Source organism: Uranotaenia lowii, chromosome 1 (genome assembly GCF_029784155.1).
Source record: "Uranotaenia lowii strain MFRU-FL chromosome 1, ASM2978415v1, whole genome shotgun sequence".
NCBI lineage: Eukaryota > Metazoa > Arthropoda > Insecta > Diptera > Culicidae > Uranotaenia > Uranotaenia lowii.
The window spans coordinates 151,805,347-151,827,816 of record NC_073691.1 but is presented as its reverse complement, the minus strand read 5'-3'; the positions used below and the strand labels follow the sequence as shown (position 1 = coordinate 151,827,816).

The following is a 22,470-nucleotide window of genomic DNA, read 5'->3' as shown; positions in this document are numbered from 1 at the left end:
TTTCACTGAAAATTTCATCAATTTCCATCCATGCAATCAAAAGATATTTACAAAACAAAGTGTTGCATTTTTTCGAATACACTTCTTATGGATTGTCAGATTAGATTAACATGTTTGAATTGTTAGATTAACATGTTCCATAAAAGTCTGCGATTGCGAAATTTTTGAGGGTCATCACAAGTAGGTTCACCGAAAAAAAATAGAAGTATAACGTTAAACAGTTTGAAACCAATTACACATGAAAATTTTGACATCAGTCCGTCAATTACCAACTTATCTTTTAACAAGCGAAAACAACGGGTTTTTTTAGTTGCGCTCAGTGTTTAGTGAAGTTTAGGAAACGGATTGCTTCAAACTTTAATAAGATACCCAAAATGAAATACGTTTCTATACACAATTATTCTTCATTATTTGGCTTGGACACTTTTAAAAAAATCAATCGTTTAATACGTTTCTATACACAATTATTCTTCATTATTTGATTTGGATACTTTTTAAAAAATCAAACTGTGATAAGACCATCAGAAAGTTAAGTATTCGATTCGCAATGTGGAAAATAATTAATTAAGACAGCATGTCTGATAGTTTTTCATGGCATTCGTTTTTTTTTATTCTCTCGGAGTCAAGTGGTGGCTCCAGAGAGAGAATTGAAATTTTACAAAAAACGTCCAAGATATTACCGAAAAATAGTAAAATTGTTGTTTACACAAACACACACACTTCGAATCATGTTTGCAAAATTTTCAAACAAGACAATAAACTTTGAATTATTAGAACATAAGGTATGTCAATCTAGAAATGTCTGGAAATATTCTAATTTCCATGGTAGAATCTGGGAGTATGATGAGCCTTGAAGAAGTTTGCCGGAAGTTCCGAACAAAATCACGTCATGTCAATGAATAAAAAAACAGTTGATATAGGATTAACAGCTCATAATATCAAATTCGTGAGTGTTGAAGAAAAAATTCGTAAAAAAAAAAATTCAAATTTTGTTAGAATCCTAGAATTTGCTTGAAAATGCAATTATCTATTGAAATAGTTCGTAGGAGCATAAGAGGTGTTTTTTTAGTTCGAACCCTTGTTTTTTTTAAATATTATTGAAGCTCAACACAAGTTGGTAAGTTCACCGAAAAATTTAAATTATGCTTGAACTATTCGTTAAAAAATTTGATGAAAAGATGAAAATTTTGACAACAGTCAGTCAATAGTTAATTCATCTTTTAACAAGCGAAAACAGAGGTTTCGCTCAAAGTTTACTTTAAAGAATTAAAGGAAACGGATCGCTATATACTCTGGTTAGATACCTGAATGAAACCAGTTTTTCTACACCATTATTTTTTTTATATGATTCAAACACCGTAAAAATCAAACTGAGAAAAAAGCTTAAAAACTTAGAATTGCGATACGCATAATGGAAAACAGTTGATATAGAAGCATGTCTGATGATTGAGTTATGGAATTCGGAAATTCCGTTTTGATTCCCTCGGAGTCAAGTGGTGGCTCCAGAGAGTGATGTGAAATATAAAAAAAAAGCTTCGCCACCACTGAGAAATCTGATTACCGCGATAGAAAATTATACATTTCAGTGAATTACATTTGTGGTGATGTTCCCGTTAAACTGAGAATTAATCTTTAATGTAGACTTTCATGTAATCAGACGAAATGTGAAAAAAATGTAAATGTTAAATGTTAAATCGATGTAGGGTGTTCGGCAGAGATGAACAAAATAGCAAAGGAGTTATCGCACAGAAGAAAAATGCAAGAAGCTCAAGATATATCCGTCTCGAGCTTGAGCGTTCAATCCCCACATGAAAAAAACAAGAAAAAAACTCAAACTCAATCCGAGGGGCATGGTAGAATCTCAGATTTGTATCGAACTGTGTAGACGATCTAGAAAATTTGTTTTTCTTCCTAGATACCTATATGAAAACTGCAAACTCTATCAAGGGTTTACAGACATCCGTGAGTTCAAATTGGTTTAACATTTCAGGTGTAGGTACCATTTCAGGATGCGGTAGGTACGATCAGTAATCAATAGACTGCCCTAAATTAAGCTTTAAAAAAACCTGTTTTTGAAAGAAATCCGTCGAAGGGGACCAAAGTTATTGATGAAAAACAGGTTTTTCATGTTTCTCCCGAACAAAATGTCTCAGAATCCCATACAAACTTCAGGCTCGTTGAGCGACCCCTTCCCGTGATCCGATCTCGCCCAAATTTGGCATAAGATCTTGTACTAGGCCAAGGATCAATTTTAGACTGCAGCGCATAACTTTTTCAAAAGTCGGGTCATTTGGGGCACTCTAGTAATCAACCATTTGATAATATCAACGTATGAGTGTAGATGAAGGCGAATGAACACATGTTTGGAGCGTTATTGATCGTTCACACCGCAAAAACCAAAATAGATGACTGGGATTGCCATGCGTTTTTTTTATTGTATGATAGTATCTATAAATTCTTAGTTTGCCTCTATGTAAGTATAAAGTCCCAACAAAATATACAGAAGAACTTATCTACGCAATCAGTTACCCACCCATGTAGCTCGAAAGCTATCAATCGAACCCAACAATAATATAGTATAGTATAAGGGTAAACGGATATAAAGAAAAATCACTCACTTCTGCCGTTCCGCCTTGTAACTGGCGGTCAGCTCGTCAAATAACTTCGAGTTCATCTCCATGAACGTTTTCAAAACATTGTAGACCAGGGCCACGATCGTCTGATTCCAGTGTTCCTTGCTGATTCGGTAGAGTGCCGGGAACATGATCGGCATGATGACGGCATTGTTATCCTCTATCAGTGACATCGCGTACTCATTGTTCCAAAAGTAGAGCGCCCGTTCAGCGACCTGAAGCGATTAATGACGAATTATTTCAATGCATTCGGAATATGAGCATTTCGTAAATCTTACCTGGAAGTGTGGACTCGACACGCATTTGGCGATCTGCCGGAACAAGGGTTCCTGGATTTTGACGAACTGGGGTGGTTCGATCACGTCTAGTATTTCCTCAATTTCGCCGAGGAACATCACCTCCTTCTGGGAGCAGGTCTTTGGCCAGAATTTGAGCAGCCCGCGCACCACCGGCTCCGTCAGCGAGGCGTCTTTCTCCAGGAACTGGACCACGCAGTACGCGAGCTGGGCATGGTACAGCGATAACACCTTCACCTTGTGCAACGGCAACAGCACCTTCACCAGGAACTGCTTGTGTTCGGCCTTCAGCGGCAGCGCGAAGCCGTTGATTATACTAGGGATAGAAGAAAGCAGACGGACGTGTTACGTTTGGTCATATTTAGCCGCGGTTTGGGGGAGTTTGGGTGTTGAAACCTATTCGAAACCTTCATGGACTGTTATTCTAAGATTATCTGGTAGGCTCAATAGCGACACGTTTTCCAAACATACGAGACAATTACGCATGATTAATCATTACGAAGATCGGTTTGGCACAACCGTCAATTGAAGCAAACCCCAACAGATTATTTTATATTTTCAAATTTCAGCCAAAAGTTCATAAAACCTACAGAACCAGTAGAAGTTCAACAAATCTTAAGTTAATTGAAGTGTCGTATTTGATTTCTTATAATATTATTTAAAAATTAAATTTAACATTTCAAAGTAGATATGCTCAGGGTAACAAAAGGCGTAAAGTAGAAGTCGATACACCTCAGATTTGGTCCTCAATATGTTGAAATTCTTTGATTTAATACTAGAATTGGTCACCCTAAAAGTCTCTTCATTATTAATTCATCACTATCGGTTTGAATTGAATGTAATTGGACAGAACGGCAATTTTTTTCATCGAAATTCCACGATACTCATGAAAATATAGTTTAAAAATCATTGATAATAATTTTCTAGGAACTTTTACAATAACCAGCTGTGGCCTGAAAAACCAACCACTTATATTGTTTCAATAAAAGCCCTCAATCTATATGATTTCATACAGGGTGGCCAGCGAGTTTCCACTTTCAAATTCCCGGTTTTTTTCCCGGTTTTTCGATCGAAATTTTATGATTTTCCCAGCCTTTTTTCAATTTTAAAGTAAGAACTTTCTGATAACGATGATTATTTTTTTTGGATTATTTTCAGAAAAAAGTTTAAATAAAGGATGAAAAAAAATATTGGGGCCCTTAGAATCAGAGGGATGACCATTTTTTTGTTAAGTATAAATACCAATCGATTCTTCATATCTCGATCTACTTATTTATTCAACACTTTTTGATTTAATTAAAACGATGATGTTCCAATTAAGAATTACTTCATCGCACACAGAATTTGACTATTGAGCTCTGGTTTCTGATTTATAAAATTTGAAATATAATCATCAACGATGAATTTTGGGTGACATACGGATCTATAAAATCAAATTAAACAATTTTAAGTTTGATTCATGATTTAAATTTTAACTAATTAGTACTGATTGATAATGGAATTTAATTTTTTCTCTGCAATTTTGAGAACAGAATCCGCTAAATTCTATTCCTCCTATTATTCTAAAATTTTGATTTTTTTTCTCGTATTAAATACTGAGTGAGCTTGAGGCTGATTTCTAAGAGCTTGACTCTGGAAACTCTGAGTCTGAATTTGCCATCCAACCAGAAAATTTGAATATCGTAATTCAAACTTCAAATTTGAAGTTCTAACACAAATTTTGAAAATTATTCTAAGGATTGTATCTGCTTTTCAAATTCACTTTTTTATTATGATCATATCCTATTGTGATTAACAGCTCATAAATTTTACGATCTTTATTTTTTAAATTTTAATCAATAAAGAATGCGATAACCAATAAAAGCGCAAAATGTTAAATGGAATCACATAAACATTTTGTATCTCGTTCTACTTTTTGAGTATTTTATCAAAGAACCATGTAACATGGTGGCCACTCATTTCGAAAATTTCTGTTTTCTCGCCTTTTCCCCGCATAATCTTATGAATATATCTTATAAAAATTGAATTTATTTGTGAAAAACAAATTTTTCGAACATAAGAGAGATAAGTTTTTCGCGCTTTTGAGGCTTTTCAAAAATTTGTAAATGTCAAAAATGAGTAAATTAACAAAAAAAAAACTCAATTATTTTGGAACTCGAACACTTCAGAGCACTAAAAGGTATGTGCTGACCTGAAAAATCTCGATTTTTCAAGAAATGATCGACTTTTGTCTACATTTTCTTCATGGAATTTGGATCCCAATTTTATATCGCTTTTGAGAAAAAATTGATAATATGATTTAACTTTAGAATTCAATTGGTTTATATAAGGGAAAAATGATCCATAAAGATTTTTCCCGGTTTTAATTTGAAATTCCCGGTTTTTTCCCGGTTTTCCCGGTCCCGTTTTCAATTCCCGGTTTTTCCCGGTTTTCCCGGTTCGCTGGCCACCCTGTTTCATATCAATTAAAATTTTTTCAATACGACTTCAACTAAATGAGTTATCTTTGATGCAAAACACCCATTGTTTAAGGACTTTTTAGCTTCAAGGAGAAGACCACGAAAATCAAAACTAATTTTTTTCAAAAAGCAACTGACAGCAGACATTTGGATGATTTCAAAATGGTACAGTTTATAAAAATCGGCTCAGTAGTATTGATTTTATAACCAAAACAATTATCCGGGTCTATATGACCCTTACCGACTAATTGTCCTTTTTTTCGCTGGGTGACTCTGGTAGCCCTTTTATAAACATCTAAAAAAAATGTAAAGCTTCTCATTTTGGGAAAAGTCAGAAAATGTCATGTATCTAAAGGGTGATATGGTCAAAATTTGGTCAATATAAACTTGACGTATTTTGCATTTAAAAAACTTGAACATCCCTCATTTTGAAGGTGTGTGTGTAGAATGTTGCTCCTATTTTGATTTTGGAATTCACTCTTCAGTTGTCAAAATTCCGTCCAAGGAAGAAGAGCAGCGTACCAAAATTTTGCTCGCGCATCGCGAAAATCCGAGCTACTCTCACGCAAAGCTGGCAAAATCGCTATAAGTTGCCAAATCAACCGTTACAAATCTAATTAAAGTGTTTGGGGAACGTTTGTCGACAGCCAGGAAGTCTGGATCGGGGGGAAATCGAAAACCGGAAGCCGCTGAGACGACAAAGAGAGTTGCCGGTAGTTTCAAGCGAAACCCTATCCTCTCTCTCCGAGATGCCGCAAATAAGCTGGATGTATCGTCTACAACCGTGCATCGAGCCAAAAAACGAGCCGGACTATCGACTTACAAGAAGGTCGCGATGATAAACAAAATACGACGGCCAAAGCGCGATCCCGGAGGCTGTACACGACGATGCTGACGAAGTTTGACTGCGTGGTAATGGACGACGAAACCTACGTCAAAGCCGACTACAAGCAGCTTTCGGGACAGGAGTTTTATACGGCAAAAGGAAGAGGGAAAGGTAGCAGATATTTTCAAGCACGCATGAAACTGTCAAAGTTCGCGTAGAAATATCTGGTTTGGCAAGCCATCTGTACCTGTGGCTTGAAAAGCAGTATTTTCATAGCTTCCGGAACTGTCAACCAAGAAATTTACGTGAAAGAGTGTTTGAATAAACGTCTGCTGCCTTTCCTGAAGAAACACGGTTGTTCCGTACTGTTTTGGCCGGATTTGGCATCTTGCCATTACGGTAAAAAGGCCATGGGGTGGTAGGCCGCCAACAACGTGCAGATGATTCCCAAGGACAAGAATTAGAACCCTCCCAACACGCCAAAGCTCTGTCCAATTGAAAAATACTGGGCTATTGTCAAGCGGAACCTAAAGAAGACCAAAAAAACTGCTAAAACGGATTTGGAAAATCGGAATCATGGATGAGTTTTTAACTATAACGAAGCTTTTTAGAGAAATTCAAAAATGACCCAAAATAGACTCAGTCTATTATTACATATCAAAAAGCGTATCATCTTCATATTTGACTGTTAAGATATGCTAGTTTAGCAGCCACCCACACAAACAGCAGTATCTGCAATATCGTTGATTGCCATACTCACAATCAAAACAAAAATTTAAATATACACAAAACAAAACGATTATAGGAACATATAATTTAACACCACTGAAAAAATACTCTAATTAACATCGCTTTCAGTAATCGTTTCGCTAATTTAAAACGGTCCTTTATCTACTTAGTATACTCGCAAAAACTGTGACGATGTCCATTGTTGACACTAGGATGTCGATGGCAAAAAAAAAACTCAACACTCCCCGTGTGAGCGCAGAGCATGAGTTTCTATCACGGCGGCGATGGTGCCTATTCTTCTATGATGTCATTCTCATTTGTTCCAGGGCAAATATTTAGTAAAATTTGGTTAGTAAGGTTTCTAGTATACAATGTAGATAGTACTCAGGTCAGTAGTACTCATGAGACGGTGAGTTACTTTTGTCATTTGTCTCCTTTCCGGTCGCCCATATAGTAGAATGGATGAGCGCCGAATCGTCGCTGTTGTGTTCTAATGTTTGGGGCGTTTGACAATCTGTTTCAGAGCAATTTTCACGAAATATCTCGAAAACTTTGGACAACTTTTTGTTGGTCCCTTTTTGAACGTTTCGGTAGTGTTGAGAATCAACATTATCGAAACCAAATAAAACCAGCAGCAAGTGCGCATGTGTTTACTAGACACACATACATACATACAGAAATGAGGTAAACACAAGTACATGGCAATGTCTGATAAAAGTCGGGTGGTATTGGTTTGCAGAAGAGCCCCATCATTCTTCGGTTGGAGCTGTCGTGTGCTGTACTCAGATTGATATGGAGAAACTGGCATCGACAGAATTTGATTCATAAAATCATCGGACCATCCACCGTTCGGTTCAAAGAAGAGAGTGACACTGGAATGTGTCGCAAACCAGAAGTGATAACTTACAGGGTGTATGCAAATAGACGAGCAAGTTCTATCACATCGGGGTATGGTGCGGAGTGTAATCAAATATTCATGCAGCTGACTCATCGATCTCGTGGGTTTTGATAAAAAGCTCTGGAAATGTTCTCAGGAGAGATTAATTAAATAAGAAGGAACGATCACACGACATTTACCATTACCCTTTGGACGAAACAACTAAGGACAATGGTTATTCATGAACCGTTATATAAGTTCAACCATTTTTGCTTCAGATCCATACAGTTAGTTCGCATCGGATACAAAAAAAAGTGACCTACACAAGAAGCAAAGGTAATCACATTCCTTGTGGGTTCACGATTTCGATCGGACACAAATCCCTACATCTGCACAACACTTTCGTAGCTGCTACTGCTGCTGATTGAAGCATCTCTTCCATAACGTTCATACGCTACATACATGTGAAGCAGCAGGGAACGTGAAACTGCCATCACGTGCGCTCCCGGTCGACTAGGATTTTTGGGGCAGCCAACAACACGGTAGGTAGGTACAACACGAATGAGGAACCATAACCGGAAAGGCAGAGGAAAAATTGCTAGGAAGCCCATTGTAAAAAGCACATGTAGTTCCGGATGAAAGATGTGAGAAGGTTTCCGTCAGTCAGAAAAGCTTAGGGCAAGGACAAATGGGCCATATTTCTACCGACCCACACGAGTAGGTAGTTGTCCAACGCGCCAAATTGTCATATGTTACCTGTGAGTTTTTCTTCACATGGGACAATTATGCTTGGAAAGGAAGTACCGATGCATCAAGTCAACTTCTTGGCTTAGTACTATGGTTGAGTAACATTTTTAAAATTCGACTACGATATAACATTCTGATCAACTGAAAATTTCTCGATTCCGAAACCACTTCGAAGGATTGATCTATTGAGTAAAAGTGACGCTACATGAAATAACATCGAGATGGTGTTTGTAAAACGCAATGGCTTATTAACGTATGATTGACTGCAGCAAAGCTTGGACATTAGGTTTTAGGAAAACCTTCTTAGGTAGCAATCGGTCGGAAGTCTTATGGCATGTAGCAATATCAAATGTCTTGACTAGATTCTCCTGGGAGATACCAATGTGCCAGTCATGTCTAATAACATTGCCAAAGAGTCCATGAGGATCCTGGAGTCTCACAACATGTCTGTTTTTAAAAACCGGCCAGTGAGAATATGCTCGACCACGTTACCTGCTCTCAGAGTATCATCGCCTCGACCATGAACGAAACCATTTGCATGGATACAAGCGACCATAGTATGATCGTTACTACACTGTCAATCAGCTCCAATAAAAAGCCCAATCCCTGAGTAAAAGCATCGTCAACCGCCAGCAGCTGAATACGGAATTCGCGGAACATCCCACCCACCAAATCTATCCGCAAATGAAAAAAAAACCGTTTTAATAGCTGACTAACATAATGACTTTCGAAATCGCTCCACGAAAACAGTAGCAATGAAAGCAAAGGTAAAGAGGAACTGAGCTTGGATGACCTTCGACACTTGGAAACTGATATCAACTAAAGACAAGATCTGCAAGCACCGTAAACGGGACCGTAGGGACGAACACTCAAAAGCTGTTCTGAAACTTGTCTCTAAAAGGCTGTTAAAACTAGAAAGTCACTGCAAACGGACCTATTGCTTTCGACTTCTGCAAACGGCAATCCCGAAGCAATCCTGGAAATTCTTAAATCAAGCCCTGGGTCGTAATTCAAAATACCACAACCTCATCTCGCTCAAGTTTGGCGATGAAGTACATACCGATCCAGCTCAAGTATAGAACAGTATCAACGAGTACTTTTGCAACGTGGGGCCTCAATTGGCTTCAAATGTCGTCAGCACTAGAGATATTCAACGATGAAGTACATACCGATCCAGCTCAAGTATAGAACAGTATCAACGAGTACTTTTGCAACGTGGGGCCTCAATTGGCTTCAAATGTCGTCAGCACTAGAGATATTCAACGGTTCAATACTCTTCGTTCACATCCGCCCTTCTTGTTCTTGAGACCGGCATCTGTTGCAGTGGTTCTATTAAAGATCCAGTAACCTTGACACCAACAAAGCATCTAGTCCTGATAACATTTCCGTAGCTACAATGAAAACCCATCAATTTACTTTTTCCTACATACTGACAGGCATATTCAGCGAAACTATCGAAACTGGTGTCTATCCTCTATAGCCCGCGTAACTCCTATCTTCAAGTTAGGTGATAGATCAAATGTATCAAACTACCGTCCAATCTCAACGCTCTCTGTCTTGAACAAAGTCATTGAAAAACTACTCGTCACTCGAATAAATGAATATTTAACAAGATTTGACTTCATAAGCCCACGCCACGTGTACGATGATCTGGATAACCATAGATATACTGGTGCCTTATTTTTGGACCTGAAGAAAGCGTTTACTACCATAAATCATGCCTTGCTGTTACAGAAATTGGAATGGTATGGATTACGTGGACAACCCTTCGGCTAATCGAAAGCTACTTAACAGCTCGCCAATAATTTGTTTGCTTAAAAGGAGCTTCATGTAGGAAGAGATTCATTTCAATGGGAGTACCACAGGAAAGCGAGTTGGGCCCACAGTTGTTCTTAGTATTCATCAACGATCTCCCCCTGTTGAATCTGCACGGCAAAGTTCGGCTCATTCCCGACGACACCTTAATATCGTTCAGCAATGCCAATCCTCTCCAGATAGTGGAATGGATTGGAAATCCTTCAGCTAAACTTCGACTGTAATCCGGTCTAAGCTGCATATCTCAGCTGCCAATAATCCGTATAGGCAACACTGTAATTGAACGAGTGAACGAGTTTGAATATCTAGGACTACTTTTCGGCGATACATTAAGCTGGACAGCACATATAGAGTAACTTAAACGAAAACTCGCTCCGGTCGTTGGTGCCATATGGAAAATTTCTGCGTCAACTTTTTGGACATTTATTAAGTTATTGGCAATAAATTGCGTAACACCGTTTTTTCGATGAACCCTGCTTAGGATTTGACACTTTGGACCTGAGACCTGATGTAGGAGATTTAAAACCTGAGACATGACACTTGATACCTGATCTGAGAGCTAAGAATCGAAACTTGATACTTGAGACGGGAGGCATGGGACATTTTTTTGTACAATTGTTGATTTGTTATTTTTTTAATCGATTGGACGTTTAAATGGATGTGATGTGAAATGGGATATGAAAAAAACGGAGCCATCCCTTATACCTCCCTTCTCTTGTTTTAGGGTGCTATAATGCTGAAGTTTCAAAGCGTTGCTTTGGTTTGCGATAAAACTGTTATTATTTATTTTCCATTAAGAACGCGCAAACGTGACATCTTGAGCGCTTTGGAAGGTGCAGCAAAGTTGATGCCGAGATGTTGAGATTCTTATATGAATATAGTTTTTTCTCGTTTTGAAGTATTTTTTTTTATTTTATTTAATTATCAAACCGAAGAAGTTTAAAAAAACTGTTATTCTGAAGTTTTTCCGAAGATCCGTTCGATTGTGTGATAATACTTCACATTTCACTTCTTAAGTCTAGTTCTCACATCTCACGTCCCGTGTCTCATGCCTTATTTTTTTTTGTTTCGATTATAGTCGTTTTACCATCTTTGTGGCATTCGCGACTTTATCAACGTTACAGTTGGCGGAAAGCTATTGAAAAACTTCCGGTACAACTGTGTTCGATGTTTACTCTTGGGCTCGAACTCACGGACATCTGCTCAGGAAGCAACTGACTTGCCAACTGAGCTATATCTCAAGCCCATCTCATGCCTTATGTGTTACGTCACATGTCTCGAAGACATATAAATAGGATGTCCTATTATGTCCAAGCACGACTTTGATACAACCGCTAGAGGAGCATCTCTTAAAACCCTCTTTTAATACCTTTGAAAACCTTTGGAGTTCTGGAAAACTCCTTAAAATGCAGTTATCTATTCAAATAATTGGTAGAAGCATTATTATTAACTTTTACACAGTAAATTTTTAAAAATATTCTTGTTTTTGTTGAAAAACTCAAGTGGTGCTATTCTTATTTGGCACCCTTTATTCACATTTTTGGTCCTCAACGCCAATTGCTACGCCCAAAAGAAGTAAACTTATGCTTGATTTATCCGTTAAGCAATTCAGAACAAACTGTGGAAGAAAATTTTCGTAACTTTCAATCATTTATTTTTAACAAGCAAAACACATAGTGATGCTATTCTTATTTCGCTCACTGTATTCCCAAATTCAGCCATGTGTGTTTACGCCAGTAGGGAGACTGCATCTATTCGGGATGTGGCCAAAAAGTGGGATCTCCCCTGAGCGCCGTCCAAGTTTAAGATCAATAACAAGCTGCTTCCGGCAAAAAAGAGCTCGTAAATTATATGATCAACTGCGTTATCGAAGTGCGTTATTATTGACGACGAAATCTATTGCAAGGTTGATTACAAAACGCTTCTGGGTGACCAGTATAACCCTGTTTGGGATGGCAATTTTTTTGGACAGATACCAAATCGTATTTGAGAAAACATGTGAAACCTGTAGGTTCCATCGAAAACATTACAAAAGACTGAAAAAAGTGGTCAAAATCATCGCAAATCAGCCAGTGCTGAAGCTTATGATCAGTCTTCGATCAAGAATTCGATCACTGGCCTACGATTGACTGGAATCTATTTTTTTTTTTCATTGATTCACTTTAATAGAAAGCTTTAAAGAATATAAATGTGAAAAAATTTTGATGTGCTTCTAAATTGTGTTTATACTGATCGTTTTAAATAGTGCTTAAACATAATGAGACACCCTATAGCTTTAGGTTTTAGCTTTTATGTCTCGTGTCTCAAATCTTAAGTCTTCGGTACAAAATCGACTTTGTAGGACTCATACCATTCCACAGAAAGCACAATGCCGAATTCAACAAACGCTCCAACATCGAGGGACAACTTCGAGGAATCTGTAAAATAGAAGCAGATGGCATATTCTTGAAGCATATATTTGATCGATAATACTGACTTTACTGCACCAACAGATTACCTGTTATATCTAGTTCTTTGTAATAAATCTCTCCCTGCAATTTCAGGCAAGACTTTATAACGAAAAATACCAGGCCAGAGATCTGCTTTAGCGATGGCCAACAGAACCCGCAGCTTGAAGCGCCAACAGTAAGTCGCATAAATGGCGTCAACTCGGAAGCGCCCTGGCTGGCTGAAATAGAAGCGGCAATCAAAAACATGAAATCCAACAGAGCACCTGGGATCGATTGCATCCCTGCTGAAATGCTGAAAGCCGACCCTGCCCTGTCAGCACAAATGTTGCACCGTCTTTTCGCTGACATATGGGATACTGCAACATTCCCGGCCGACTGGATGCAGGGTATCCTCGTAAAGGTCCCGAAGAAAGGAGACCTGACAGAGTGCGGTAACTGGCGAGGCATAACGTTGATCTGTACAACCCTCAAAGTACTCTGCAAAGTGATTCTGAACAGGATCCAGGAGAAAATCGACGCTACACTCCGACGGCAACAAGCTGGATTCCGATCCGGACGATCATGTGTGGACCACATCACAACGCTACGAATCATACTGGAACAAATCAACGAATTCCAGGACTCTCTTCTGCTGGTGTTCGTTGATTTCGAAAAAGCATTCGACCGACTTAACCATGAAAACATCTGGGCGGCTCTAAGGCGATGAGGGGTCCCAGAGAAACTAGTCCATCTCATCGAAGCACAATACGAGGCATTTTCGTGCAAGGTCTTGCACGACGGTGTCTTGTCCGAACCAATCCCGGTAACTGCTGGAGTGAGACAAGGATGTATTTTATCACCCCTACTTTTTTTAATCGTAATGGATGAGATTCTGACTGGATCGATCGACTGTGCACCGAACCGAGGATTGCCGTGGAATCCTTCAACAATGGAGCATCTGAACGACCTTGACTTGGCTGACGATATTGTTTTGCTCGCTCAAACGCAACCGGATATGCAGAGCAAACTCGACGACCTCACCGAAAGTTCCAAGGCAGCAGGTCTCAAAGTCAATGTCGGAAAGACCAAGTCGATGGAGATCAACACAGGAAATCCCTCCAGTTTCATGGTAGCTGGGCAACAGGTTGAGAAAGTGGAGTGTTTCTAGTATCTTTGTAGCCAGATAACGTCTGATGGTGGTACCAGGAAAGACATCGAAACCCGGATCAGAAAGGCCCGTTTTGCGTTTGCGAGTCTCCGAAACATCTGGCGGTCACGTCAGATCTCTCTACGAACTAAGATCCGAATCTTCAACTCAAACGTCAAATCCGTATTGCTGTACGGGTGTGAAACTTGGTGCACATATGCGGTGACGACGCGAAAACTGCAAGTTTTTGTGAATCGCTGCCTGCGGAACATCATCCGCGCTTGGTGGCCTGGCAACTGGATCTCGAATGAGGAACTACATCGCCGGTGTCATCAAAGGGCGCTAGAAATTGAGATTCGGGAACGTAAGTGGAGATGGATTGGGCACACGCTGCGAAAAGATGAAAACGAGATTTGCAGAGAGGCGCTAGACTGGAATCCAGAAGGTCATCGAAGAAGAGGCAGGCCCAGAAACTCGTGGCGGCGAAGCCTAGCCGCTGATATCCGAACTGTCGACGAGAATCTTGACTGGGACCAGGTGAAGACGCTGGCTCCGGATCGTCAATAGTGGAGGTCTTCTACCACGGCCCTATGCACCGGAGGATCGGCGCGGGATCATTAAGTAAGTAAGTGAGAGATCTGCTTGGCGTCAGCTAGAATGCACGTCTCGTCGTTCATAACGCAGAAATTTGAAAAATCTAACCATTTACAGTACAGCTTTTCAATGCACAATTTGGTCATTGTACTTCGTTCCCTGATTCAACTCAAATCTAGACAGCTTGCTCACCTAGTAGGCATGAAGTTCCAGGAACAAGTTGAATGAAGGTATTGAAATGATTTGAGAAAATGTCTGTGACTGTGACAACTTTGAAGGTTGATTGATATAAAGTACGATTTTCCACTACCTTTTAAAATTTTGGTAGTCATGAACCTTAAAAAAACTCAAAAAAATAAAGCTTCATATGCAAAACGTAGTTCCTAGCGCCAGCTTCCTAATGCAGACAGCGATGTTGTTTTTAGGACTTGAAGGATGTTCTACTGTCTTTTTCTGAAGCATGGATTTCGATTTTTTCTCTTCGAGTTCAAAAAATGTAAAAATGAAATAATTGTAGCTGAATATTGCCTGAGAATCATATCTAAGTTCTACGTTTCAAGCCTTTTAATTTCGTACAGATCGGCCAAGAAACAAAAAAGCGTTACCCTCCGGTAGAATTCGACGATGAAAACACTCGCTAAAGCGAGTTTCATCCACAAGCGGACTATTCTAATACTTATCAATATCAAATTTGCTTTGACGAGTTGTGCATTCCGAATTCCGATTCAAATTTACCGGATCTTATAACGTTGGGGAAAGCTAACAGGAAGAAAGCCATCTCTGCATTTGTTCCTTCGCTTGCATTCCGTTTGCAGGATAATATACTCAGTGCCTACTCAGCAGTTCTGAACTAGAATTGAGTCAGAGAGAACTAGAACAGCTAACAATACTCTCTTGGAATGAATTTCATTTTCGAGCAAGTTTTATTGATGATACCTTTTTGTTCTTTCAGTTCGTTCCTGTTAGAGGGCGGAATTGTAATGCTAAAAAAAACTCGAATCATCTCAGCTTGCCAACAAAAAAGCAACACATAGGAAGCTGCTGTTTGTGTAAAATGAAAGTGAAATTAAATAAAAATAATAAATTTCATTTTTCAAGGGGCATAAGCTTCTTTGTTTCGCGTTCATTGGTTGACAATGCCGATCGTCGCCAAATTGAGCGATCAATTATTTCCGATCCTTAGTTTTTGACATTATTTATGTACGTTTTTTTCAAACACCTCATCCAGTTTCCAGTACCGCAAATAAGCATCGACCGTCAGCGCCCAGTCTTAGAATGAGGACCGGGCGTGGGTGTTATAGTTGAGGTCGTTTTTATAATGGACATTATTCCTGGCGGTTTTGTGTGGCCGGAAAGAACAGGAGTAAAAGAACGAGTGTCGAAGATTTTATGGAAGACAGCAACATGGCTTTCTTCTCCCGACGATGGCCGTGAAGCCAGGGAATTACCCAACCGTTAAACTCAGAAGATGAGAGGATCCGTCTTTTTTTCTTCTTATTTTTGCTTCAACTGCCCGTAAAGTCGTCAGTATGACGTCGAAGTTTCACATTGCTAGGGTTGGGTACGGAAAAAAAGCTCAACAGGAGACAAAGCATCGTTAATGATGTGCTAACATTACACATCGGACTAACCATTCAGCTGGAAAAATGTCATACTTGTAGAGGAAAACTGAAAAAGGAAAAAGGGTCATGAGAACGGAAGAGCGGTCGGTCGAGTGACAGAAACAGCCTCCGGTAAGGGTGTAAAAGTGGCCATGAAGATTTCATATTACGTTATTCTTACTCCTTCTTCTCTGCATACGATGGTAATACAGGAACAAGGTGGTCAACAGATTACTATTATCAAATTCCGGGTTTTCCCCGGTTTTCCTGGTTAAGATTGAATTTCTTTTCCCAGGTTTTCATAGTCGCACAATGACTTCAATTTTCTAGTATAACAATTTTGGGGTTCAAGGATATTCAAATCTCCTGTCATGTCATATCGGTGATGCATATTGGGTTTATTGTTTTCTAAATAGAAAATAAATTATCACCATGATGAAGGAAATTTGTAAAACATTACATACTTATAGTGTTTTCGTTTATTAGCAGTGGCAACCTAGTTATCCACGAGTTTTGCCCTAACTGCTGTTTTTGTGTTCGTTTATTAATTCAGAAGTCCACTAGAATTGCCCGAGATTTAACCTCAAGCAGGCGGTTGCAACCCGTAGAAGTTGTCAGTGTTGGGGGTAAGCATAAGGTTGACTATAGCAACCATATATTTGAATCGTCCAGGGTGACGATTCTGTTTGTTTATTCAGAGAAAGTTTTGCCCCGCGCCAGTGGAGAAAAACGAAAACGGCATTAGATTCTTAAAATATGATACACCATAGGTAGCTATTTTTTCAAACATTTCGCCGGTCAGAATTCATTTTAAGTCTTCGTTTTTTATTATTTTAGGATCAACTTTGTCGGAAAACCAATGGAAAATTTATATGGTTTTAAGTGAATTGGATCGAGTTGCAGTTTGTTTTGAAAGCCAATTCTTAAATATTCAATATAAAACCACGCCGGTTTTCCAAAAAAAAAACTCCACAAAGTCGATTTTCTACGATTTTTTTTCTAGATAACCCTGACTTCAGAGTTCTATTTGAAGTCATTTGGCACCAAAGTTAGAATTTCGATTTTCTAGATTTCCTTGGTTGGTAAAAAAATCGAAACTATGAGCGCTTTGAGGCACTCCTAAATGAAGTCTAAAAATGGGCGGAAATTTCGTGTTTTCCTGATTTCCCGAATAGTTAACCTGCAACCCTGTAAGACGCACAGAATTTTTCTGCTAGTTTATATTTGAATTTAACAGAATTCCAATGGAACAGTTTAGGTGACTGCAATTTTTGAGAACGTTTTGTGAAGCTTAAAAGCTATATTCAAATGATATAAGTGATATCAGATCTCTATGGATTTATAAATTGGATCTCGCCTGATTCCTCTTTGATCTGTATTCTGTTTATCATCATCAGATGAATTACGACAGCTTCAATGAATTGAGACAGTCTGAATGATTTTTGGAATTAAAAAACATGAACAAATTTGAAATTTCAATAGGATTTTCTTTAAACTGCCAGTGTTGACAATATATCAACAGAGCTGCCAGTATTGGTTTTTCCCTAGTGTTAACTCCAGCGTGTTTGAAAATAATGAAACCAGAAAAATATACACACAAAGGTGGAGGCGAGAACAAATGTCAATTATTTTCATAGACACCGTTGATCTTTTCTGAAACGAATAATGGATTCAATGGTTCATTCATCCGGTCGTTAATACAATTCACGTGTCTTGTTGATGATTGAGAAAAAAAACAACCGACACAGACGACGAAAAAACTTCAATCCAAAGCTGATCACATGTGATGAGTGGCTCCTGGGTGGCCTGGCCACATACCAGGTAGATAGGTGACAATCATTGCTCATTCACGCTTTAACGGACCCATTGCAGCAAGTTCTGGTGTGGGAATTATACACACTCGTATTCCACCCTCCTTCATTTCCCATATCACACACGAGGAACGCTTGCCTTCACGGTTGGATAGTCTCCAAACGAAAACTCCTACGTGCCCGTAATCGATTAGAATACGTGACTAGGTGAAACGATGGGACCCTTACCGAAATAACGAAAAAAAAAACACCCTTACGATAGTAGGTTGTAATAAAACGTTCAATATTTACCTTCCCAAGATTTCCAGCAGCTCGCCGACTCCGTTGAAATGTTCCGTTTCGTATATAAAACGTAGAAATATGTTATTTATCTGCTTACGAATAAAAGCACGTAATCCTAAAAATTTGCCATATATACGATGCAAAACGGTTTTCAAAAAATCACGTTCTCTCGGATCCTCGGAGTCAAACAGTTCCAGTAACTGGGAAGCGAAAATTGAAAGGAAATGTTTCAATTAACAACGTTTCTAGCTTCGCGCTGCTTACCAGACACACTTACCTGTAAAACGAATTTCTGGTCGATCACTTTTTTGCCGAAGGTCGCCTGGAAATCGGCCGACTCTAGGAAACGCAGAAAAACTTCGTACACCAGCTGCAGATGGGGCCAGGAGGCTTCCAGTGTGGGATCATCTTCCTCCGGGTCGAAGTCCGGATTTTCACTGGGCGGGAGCGTTCGAAATAGGTTGACAGATATCTGGTGGAAAGGAAGAAGAAAAATATAATGAATTTAGATGAGTGTAAGAGAGTATTTATTCATATAACTTATTCGTATGACCCTTTTAAAGGATAGTAATAGTAGTACCTTAGATACTTATTGAAAAGGGTCATCAATGTGGGAAAATTATGAACAAAATAACATTACTCAGTTTTCAATTCTAACGGATAAAACAAGTTTTATGACCATATAAAAATTCTGGAAAGTAACTTAATCATTTTCGACCACCCTCCCTTCTTCGCCAAACGTAACACATTATTCCCAAATTTTCTATTAGAAATTCACAAATCAGTTTGTTAATATTGGAATGGTCCAAAAAGGAATGTTCAGTGTGATTTTTTATTTTATTTTCTAAGTAACAGGTAGTGGTCGTCAATGATGAAATTCTTGATATGTCATACATAATACCACATCTAAACACGGCATTTAAGTATGATTTGTTACCCTTCAAAATCAACTGTTGAGTAGTTAAGTGTATATTTCATGATATTTAAGAACCTGAAATAATACTTTTGGGACCTGAATAACCCAAAAATAAGCTTTTTTCTTAATACAGAAGTATGTCCTAGAAAAAAGGAAATTTTCAGTCATTGCTATTCAACAAATTAAAATGATAGATTTTTACAATATTTTCGATCAACCGTGCCAAACCAATGGTAGGAACATCCTAAAAACTCGTTTTGAATTCTTTTGGACTTTTGTGGTCACATTGGCACTAAGGTGGACGAAACTGACTTCACTAACAAAAAATTGAATTAACCATAGATTAAAATGAAAAGTATAAAGAAATTATTTCAAAAATCAACCCAAATTCCCGATTAAAGTCTAATTTTAAAAATCCATATGTTTTATATGGTTCGTCCCAGCATGAGGCTGATGTCATGGAACCGTAAGTTTCCAGGAAATCGTAAGTTACAACACCTCTCCTCAATTCGTAAATTGAGAATGCTGGACGCAGCGTGCCTCGCCCTTGGTAACGCATCAGCTGGCTGATGCAAAGGAAGCTGACCGCTGCTTATGATCTCTTTGATGAATGCATACTTCACATTCAGATGCTCCATCCGCTGATGAGTCCGCGGCTTATCCAGGTACTGGATGCATGAGATGTTGTCCTCCTATAACGTGAAATGAGTGCTGACCACACCCAATTCTACCAGGAAGTTTGTTAACCACAAACCTTACTCCATCGCATGGCACAGGGCTTCAATCTCAGCTTCGGTCGATGACAGACTGACCGTCTGCTGATGTTTCGTTGACCACGAAATTAGATTCCCAAAGATCTATGCGTGATCCGATAAAGATCTTCGATCATCGGAATCATCGGCATATTCTGCATCTGCATATCCGATTAGTGTTTCCAGATTCGCGTTTCTGCGGTATACAGACGCCATATCGGTCATACGTCGAAGGTATCGCAGAATACGCTTCAGGCCGCGTGTTTCAGTGGTTGAAACAGGTTATGGGCCCCATAACCTGAAACGCAGGTTTCAGTGGTTGAATAGAGTTATCTTTATTCAGGTTTGTTCGTCAAGTCCTTAAACAACTATCCATTACATCAGCGATAGCTAATTTCACTTTCAGGGCTGGTAGCGGTTTGACAATGAAATAGTAGGGACTTTAGTGACCAAAATTTGAAAAAAAGTGACCAAATAGTGACTTTTAGGACCGAAAAAAGTGACCAAATAGTGACTATGTAGAACGAAAAAATAATTTTGATGTACAAAAAATGTGACCAGTCAGGCCCGTGCGATGGACCCTTCCGGGGGGGTTTTCAAAATTCAAATTTAGATAAAATTAATAACAATACCAAAAATAAACAATTGAAAAGGAAAGGGTTTTTTTACACCATTTGTCACTCATGTTCAACACAAAAACTAAAAAAATTACTTATAAAAAAAATTTTGGAAACATATTACAATGAATGTTTCAAATTTTCGATAAGTCAAGAAAGTAAGAAATAAATTAGTTTCAAAAGAATTTCTTAGCAAATTTAAAATTAAAAAATATCTGAATTCTAAAATAAATGTCAAATCTTGTACAAAACTTAGCATGAATAGATGTTAGGAAAATGATAATAATTGTTAATTTTTGTTCATCTAAATTTGGAATTCTTTTCCTCATTTTTAACTGGAAGTTTAGTGAGAAATTCCGCTGTAATTTTTTAATATGAACAAAAAATATTTAATCACGATTTTAAATGTAAACTACTGATTACTGAATAAGAAATGAATTTTGAACAGAATTTATTCAATGTTTGATGTTTTAATTTAATTTTATAAAAAGAAGAATATATTTATAATTATTTTAAAAGTGCCAGTTATAGAAGCCAGACATAAAACCTTTAATAAAGTGAAATCCTCCATGTTCAACTCCACTGACAAAGAAATGTTAGAAAATGAGTAATTATGTGAATGATAAAAACTGATAAACAATTAAAAATAATGAGTTCAAAACTTTTGTTATTAACACTGCGAATTAAAATTTATTTTGAAAGTTGCTACTTAGAACAATTTTTCAAACTTTTTAGATTAATTTAAAAATCATGATCGATCCAAAAATATGATTTCATATAAAAAATATTAATAAAAAGTTTTTAAAGTATCAATCGCAGGTTTTTAAGCTTTGAATTACAAGCTCTGAGTATTTTGTCTCTTTTGATTAAAATATTGGGTCCTGAAAAAACAGAAGGTTGAAATTATGTTTTTTTTTATTTAAAATTTGGAGTTCAAGGCTTATGGTTGAAGAACACGAAAATTTAGAATTTAAAAACAAGGAAACAATTGTTAAAAATATGTCTTAAAAATTTAAAAAGTTTGATTTAAAAAAAAATCCGGCAAGTTGATAATAAAATTGAAAAAAAAAACTGTAAAATAAAATTCGGTAGATTTATTTAAAAAAATGAAAAAAACAGTATGGAAATAAAAAAGATTAGTTTTTAAAAAAATTTCAGGAAGAGTTTTTTCAATAAACATGTTTCATCATAACCATTTTGGTGCTTATTTTTTCAATAATTGATTTGGTAAATAGTGTCCTCAACTAGAAATTTTGTCAAATTCGGCCATTTAGTTTTGGTAATAAAGAGTTTATTACTAGTAAAATTGATAGATAACTGATTATGGAAAAATGTCATTACAAGTATTTTTGACATCACAGCAGAAAGTGTAAAAAAAACTTGATTCTATTTAAAGCTCATTAATTCATATAAAACTTTTATTTCTAAATAATATGTTTTTGATTTGAGTTTTTGTAAAAAGAAAGTGCAGAAACTTCTCTAAAGATTTTAAATTATTTTCATTTCAATAACAAACCCACCGTACGAGGACAGGTGTGCTCTGATATGTCTAACCTCACTCGAAAAGCGGCGCGTCGAACTGCAGCAAGGTTTTATATTCGACACATTGACCACCCGTATTGACTGTGCTTACATTTATGTACCAACGAGAACACTTCGACAATGTCAGTTTCTTTCAATTTCTCACCACCGTACTGCCTATGGCCAAAACCACCCTATTGACAAGTGTTGTGAACTTTTTAATTTAGTGTATAATTTGTTTAATTTTAATATGTGCAAACGTCGTTTTAAAATAGGCTTAAGAAGAATTTCTTAGTTTTTAAGTCATCAGTCTGTACGGTAATTAAACCAAAGACGAAATAAATAATATTAAATATAAAAGCTGATAGAAATATTGCATACATATTTAGATTCGGGGAACCCAAATTAGTTGAAATTA

General features: G+C 37.7%; 1 protein-coding gene across 2 annotated transcripts in view; it reads right to left on the bottom strand.

The window, feature by feature from the left end:
* Window positions 1-22,470, bottom strand: part of LOC129740527 (serine/threonine-protein phosphatase 2A 56 kDa regulatory subunit epsilon isoform) — a 59,017-nt gene that overhangs the window by 5,994 nt on the left and 30,553 nt on the right. For both annotated transcript variants that reach the window (XM_055732227.1, XM_055732226.1), the window contains exons 4-7: window positions 18,524-18,718; window positions 18,256-18,446; window positions 2,912-3,245; window positions 2,619-2,848 (exon numbers count right to left, since the gene is read on the bottom strand). In XM_055732227.1, coding sequence (XP_055588202.1) covers window positions 2,619-2,848; window positions 2,912-3,245; window positions 18,256-18,446; window positions 18,524-18,718 — 950 coding nt within the window. The remainder of the gene's footprint in view (window positions 1-2,618; window positions 2,849-2,911; window positions 3,246-18,255; window positions 18,447-18,523; window positions 18,719-22,470) is intronic.